We start from the raw sequence: 6,593 nt of genomic DNA, 5'->3' as shown, positions 1-6,593 counted from the left end.
GAAGAAGAAGAAGAAGAAGAAGAAGAAGAAGAAGAAGAAGAAGAAGGGAGGGGAGGGGAGGGAAGAGGACAGGAGAGGAGAGAAGAGGAGAGGAGAGAAGAGAAGAGAAGAGAAGAGAAGAGAAGAGAAGAGAAGAGAAGAGAAGAGAAGAGAAGAGAAGAGAAGAGAAGAGAAGAGAAGAGGCTGGCTATGAGCATGTGGAGAGAGAGGGGAAGGGAAGCAGAGAAAGAGCAAGAGAGTGAGGAGGAGGCAAGCATCCCCTTTTATAGTGAGTCAGGCACTTGGCTATTGCCAGGTGGCTGTGGGGTGGAGCTTAGAATGCTAACAACCTGGATTTTACTTTCCTGTTGCCAGGGCTGCAAGTGCTGTCCTACTTGGAACGTGACAGATTGTTACTTAAGATATGGATATCCTCTTAATGTGTATGCAAGACCTCATAGCCCACTGTCTACCTCTCTCTCCCACGTTTTATTTTATTGGAGCAGAAGAGTCAGAAACTTACTATCAAACAAGGTAGGGCTTAGGGTTTTATGATGGGCAGCTTACAAGTGGAAAGGTAACAGACAGTTAGTACACTTGCCAGGGTCTATTCGAGCTTTGGGATGAGGAAACCTAGTTTCTATGGTGGGAGCATTGGAGGAGAGTGCAGGAGAGAAAGAAGGGTAGGAGAAAGCCACAAGGGTGGTTTGGTCCTGAGAGTCTGGATTCCTGCAGATCCAAGCACACAGCACACTGGAATGTGGAGATTTGGAGAATTGTCTGCCGAGTGAGCTTCTGTGAAATAAGGGCTCCAGCCACCGTGCCTTATAGGTCTGAACCTGAAGCCACCATCTTTATCCTAGAATCTTAAAAGCATCAGATGAAACTCCTCAAGCCTATGTTGTCAACACACATACCGAGGTTTCCTTTGGGTAGATTTTTATACCTGAAATTTTGTTTTAGACCGTGATAGAATCATTCTATCCATTTTGTGTCATCTCTTACTTCGCATAACTCTCCTCATTCTTTAACCCTGAATTCTCCAGCAACTTCAGCAACTGGAATCTGACATTGTGCTGGTGAGATCAAAATGCAAGACCATTGACTAGAGAATCACAATTCTGCTATTCAATATTGGGAGCTGGATCTAATAAGAGATGGACTGACTGTTCATTGATGGACAAACAGCATGTGTGCTTGAGAACTTAGCTTTTATTTCTTTATTGCTTTGGAAAAACAAGACAGTGAATCAGCAGAGAACAAGGCAGTGAGTGATAACTGCCAGAGAGAGACCGGCTCGGGGCTATAATGAAACAGTGAGCTTCAACATTTGTGTTATAAATCCACCCCTACATCTTAGATGCTTTCCTACTCTTAAACTCTATAAGGAATGCTAGCATTGTTTAAAAATTATTTTCTCTCTTGCTTTAGCCAACAGGAGTTTTCAAACCATATGGTTTTAACAGGTCTATCAACATAGCATGTCTGTCTGTCATTAACTGTATTTACTTAAATAATACTACAGCTTGAGCAATATAGAAAAAGGAATAATTACAAATATTAACTAGGAAAACATTTCCCAGGCCATTGTACCTCTAGAAATGGTTTCCACTTGGTAAGTAATAATCTACACCGTTGCAGCGAGACATTTAACAAATGACTATTGCTTTCTAAAGTAAAGAACCATAGGGACAAATACAGGACATTATGTAACTTTAATGGTATCTTCAAGTGACAGTGAAGAAAATGTCTAGTAAGTATTACATGGTACAAATTTCTAGGACCCTAGGACTCATTGTCAGTCAACAGTACTGATAATTAAGATTGTGTGGGTTGCATGGGGCTTTTACATTCCTCATGGTAGGAACAGACCTCCTCTAACTTTCTTCTTCAAGATTTATTCACACACCTGAACAAAGTAACTGCTCCAGCTACGTAGGAAACAGTGTTTTCAGTTATACAACATATTTATCCTGAATATTTTAGAAATTTGATTTATTTTAATTGCACAGACAACCCATTCCACCTGTTCACAACAAGGAAACAAAGACTTCTATGGAGAGCTCTGTGAAGGGAGACCATGTTTTCCCCTTAGATGTCCACAATTAATAGCTCATGGCTGTTTTCCTCTGACTTTCCTTCAGGGCCAAACAGTGCCGAATGGCGGTTCTTTTAGTGAGCTCAAGGCTATCCATGAACACTGAGATCTGTATTTCTGCTTGCACGTTTTCTTACCGTGTGGCATAAGAAGAAGGAGTTTGGCTGAGTTACCCACAGAAATTTTTACTCTGAATTTGGTGTCAGTGAAGAGCCGAGATGGATAGGCTGTGGTGATGGCCCAGATCTTCCCAGAATTGGAATTAATGTCACTTGCATGGTATAATTCTCTTATCCTGAAAAGTATATTTAAGAGAAAAAAAATAAAGCTTAGGACCTGATCTGCATCATTCTTTTGAAATGTCACCCAACTTTAAGGAACACCAGCAGCACCGGAACAACACGAGAAACCAGGTGACAGCCTCCATTGTCTGCAACATGGCAATACTTACTGAGTACGTTTGGTGTACATTACAATCACCCCAAGAGCAAGAGTAGAGACAGCTCGTAAGCTTCTGCTGATGCCCCACTATAAATAATTAATTCTATGTTTTCCTGCGTCAGGACAGGAGGACTCACCCAGAGTCGCATCACCTGCTTCTCTGACTTTGCTCCTGATAGCTGGGTTTTCCCTCACGTTCCTCTCACACCCAGTTTCCCCCAAACTGTAAACGCACCCCAGATATGAGTAGGTATACTAATTCTTGAGATTGTGTCTAATGCACAAACACCACTACTATTTCTTTAATGTCTTTAAAATTGTGAATTTTTTTTTTAAATCAAATTATGAGAACATGTAGGAGTCAAGGAATTGCTAAAGAGTTCATCTTTGTAGTGGACACTTTGTGTTTTAATCCTCATGCTTCCACTTTGGAATATTAGAGCCAGAGGCAGACTAACTGACTTGCCTCTTTGTGCACACAAAGGGGGCCATTGCCACCCACTTTAAAGGGTTTACGTGAAGGCTAAAAGAGAAAAGGCATAAAAAATTTACAGACTCTGAAGCCATGTAAAGTATTATAATACCAAATAGAATCCTGCTTTATGGTGGTAGAGAGAATTCTGGGATGTGGAGCCCATCTGGAAGATATGGATCAGTGTGGGGCAGGTCTGGAGGTGTGTAGCCTTGATCCACTTCCTGACCCTCCATGCTTCAGATATTAGCACTCACATAGCAAGACAGTGTTCAGTGCAGGAGCAATTTCAGCTTCTAGCATTTGGGGAAATTAAATTTAAAGTGCAAACTCACGATTGATTCTTCCCTAACCCTTGCGGGGCACCCACTGTGAATTGGGACTTCTTTTGAGCATCCTGGAATTTTATTGTGTTTTATAATCACATGCTGTTTCTTTTAAACATGAGATTTTAAAATTATGTCAAAATGATCAAATCAAGAAATTAGAAATATCATTAATAAGAGCATAAATGAATATTAACAACATGTTTAAGTGAACTTATTTAAATATCAGAAAAATAATTGCAAGGGGATATTTAAATTTATTTTATCATGGGTTGGGAGAATATCTTGTGAAATTTGATATTCATACTTTAATTGATTTTCTTATTTACTTATTTAGGTTTGAATTGATGATTCCGAGCACTGAATGAATCCTAACAGATCACGGAATAATGTGCTTAGAGAGATAATCAGTATGCATGCATACGCTTACGAATGAGGCAATCTCTGGTTTCCTTTTATTAAATCAACCTTACCATTTGGTTGGTTGCTTTAGTTCTCTTAAGTATCTGAAAATAAGTTATTGGGGAAAGGTGCTTTAAGAAGTTGAACACAAATCACAAGCCACTGACACAATCCCTTAAGATTCTTTCCTGATGCGATCGCATCTGGATTCTACCCTCCACGATTATAAAAGTACAGAACAGAGAAAGGAAACATTGCTGGAGTTTAAAAAGACTTCCTTTCGGTGGCGTGTTAAGATGGCGACTCCTGACACTTCTCAGGGAGGAATTATCAAATGATAGCTTTGGCGACTTATTTTTACTATTAATTTTAATTTATCTGCATATGTGCCATTGTATATATGGGTATGTGCACGCGAGGGAAGATGCAAGCATAAGAGAGCATCGGGTCATCTGGAGACAGAATGACAGACAGTTATAAACTACCAGCCATGGGTGACGGAAACCAAACTTGGGTTCTCTGTAAGAGCAGCAAGTGCTCTTTACTGCCGAGCCATCTCTTACTAACGAATGCATCAACACCGTGGTCTTCAATCATTCTAGTTTAAGAATCTAAAGGACCTTTCCAGTATCTTATTGCATAAATTAGCAAGAAATGAATGAAAATTTGAACACATGTATAGATTTGAGACTCTTTTGTTTCGTATTTTTCTAGGTATATAATTTCACTTCTTCCAATGTGGTTTTCAGGGTTTATTTTGTGTTTGTTTGTTGCTGGCTGGTTGGTTAGCTCTGATTTTTGCTATCTCTAATTAATTCTATTTTTATCTTAAAATATGAATTTATATTATGAATGAATGAAGATGTTTTGAGAATGGAAGTACCCTTTAAATTGATCAGTGACCCAGACCTTTCATCTACTTTCATCATTTAGTAGGAAGCCAAAGCCTTTAAATGAATGCACATTTCTTTTTTTTTTCTTTTTTTTTTTATTATTTTCTTTATTTACATTTCAAATGCTATCCCGAAAGTTTCCTATACCCCTCCCCCCACCTCTACTCCCCTACCCACCCACTCCCACTACTTGGCCCAGGCCTTGCCTTGGAATGCACATTTCTTATATTTCAAAAAGCTCAAATGAAAAACCCCTAGAGGATGAAATGCATCACATTTCCAAATAAAAGAAAAGTTTCCATTAGGTAAGTGGTAATAACATGAGAAAAGTATTCTCCCTTCTAGCAGGATATTAATTTTTAGAATAGCAAGGAGACCAAGGTCATTGCAGGAACATTCTCAACAATGTTCTCAATAGGGAAGCATGCATGTGTTTGTTCAACTTGGGATAAGAGTCAGCTGATGGGGAGTCCCTGACATGGCCAAAATGTTCCAGGTGGGAGGGCGAACCTGGCTTAATTTAGGCCTGAACCTCAAAGCTCAAATGCTATGTAACTAATGATTTACAAATACAGGAAAAATCAAACTACCAATGAACAAGGTCAGTTCTGACAAAGAAACTATCTTTTAATCAGATTTCAGTGGAAAGATACTTACGAGCATAAAGAAGACAAATGAGTCAGCAAGGTGATCAATGATAGCTTGTGAATTTTTTTTTTTATGCTATTAACAAGCTAAGGGATTTGACATTTTGCATGCAGAACTAATCACTGAGTGGACTGCAAAATAGAGAAATTTAATGAAACTCGGAAACTTCAATATTTATTAAAAGAGCGATACTCACTTTTTTACTTTGTTACAAAAGCAGGCCAGCCTCTTGTTACTCCCTTGGGGTACCTCAACTATTTCAATGGGACAACCAACCGGCTGGAAGTAAAAATTGCTAAATTAGTACAGCTCAAAAAGAGAAAAAGAAAAATATGAGAAAAAGAGTAATATGTTTGTGTAATTAGATTTTCTTCTAAAGATCAGTTTGCATTTAGTTTTACCTTTTTGATTTCTATTGAAGTAATATTTGCATATAGAAAAATATGTAGACATTAGGTATATGATTTTAGTCTTCAGGAATGTATGCATCTGTCCTGTCAACAACCAGGAAAAATATTGAACAGTGCTGTCCCTTTAAAAGTTTCTCCACTTCTCTGTTAGGTTAAGCCACCAACCTCTTTTGTACGGGTGTCTAGATTTCTATTATCGCTTTTTACTTACGTATGTGCTTTTGGTTTTGGCTCCCGTTACTAAGTGATATTTCTTTTTAACATGTCTTCATATCACAGTCCACTGTATAAAAACACAGAGCGTTGGCATCTATTTCGTACCTATCCCATGATTGCATAGGCCATTTTATTCCTGACTGGCATTTGAATTATTGATAGCTTTTGGGAAGTATGAAGAAATCATTGCTTTATATCTAATTGCTTTGGTGGCTATATGTTTAATATGTTGGTAATATATTAGCTCGACTTCCAGATAGAGGGTGCATATGTAACCACGTTAAACTCACGTTTGCCTAGTGTATTTAGAAGTTCTGTTGTCAAATGTGCACACATGAACTTTATTCTCTCTTCCGAATTGACTCGTTACTGCGTGGCATCTTTACGTCTAACAACACTGTCTTTAATCAAGTTTTGCTGCGGTTGGAATCACAGCAATCCTCTCTTTCAGGCTGAGAGTTAAATCCTTGGTAATTCTGTTTTCAACCTGGTCTTTTGTTTCTCTAATTAATATTTTTTTCTGACAGTAATTGTGCCTTTATGTCTTTAGTGTGTCATTTTCTGTTTATTATTTGGACATATTACTGTATTTATAGTTAACATGTTTATAAAATAGTTTGTTTTTAGGTCACTGTGTCCCACTACTTCTGCCTTTCACTGTCTCTGGTTCCCACTGCCTCTGGCTCCCACTACATTTGGTTCCCACTG

At 38.4% G+C, this 6,593-nt stretch overlaps 1 protein-coding gene across 3 annotated transcripts in view; it reads right to left on the bottom strand.

The window, feature by feature from the left end:
• The window catches only part of Pik3c2g (phosphatidylinositol-4-phosphate 3-kinase catalytic subunit type 2 gamma), a 333,974-nt gene that overhangs the window by 291,246 nt on the left and 36,135 nt on the right, over positions 1–6,593 (bottom strand). For all 3 annotated transcript variants that reach the window (XR_003843304.1, XM_029535677.1, XM_021191148.2), the window contains exons 3-4: positions 5,456–5,538; positions 2,215–2,372 (exon numbers count right to left, since the gene is read on the bottom strand). Coding sequence is in view for 2 of the 3 variants with exons in the window: in XM_029535677.1 (XP_029391537.1) it covers positions 2,215–2,372; positions 5,456–5,538 (241 nt within the window). In the remaining variant the exon portion in view is untranslated. The remainder of the gene's footprint in view (positions 1–2,214; positions 2,373–5,455; positions 5,539–6,593) is intronic.

This window comes from Mus pahari, chromosome 2, assembly GCF_900095145.1.
Source record: "Mus pahari chromosome 2, PAHARI_EIJ_v1.1, whole genome shotgun sequence".
NCBI lineage: Eukaryota > Metazoa > Chordata > Mammalia > Rodentia > Muridae > Mus > Mus pahari.
The sequence above is the reverse complement of the archived record's forward strand: the minus strand, read 5'-3'. Positions and strand labels throughout refer to the sequence as shown.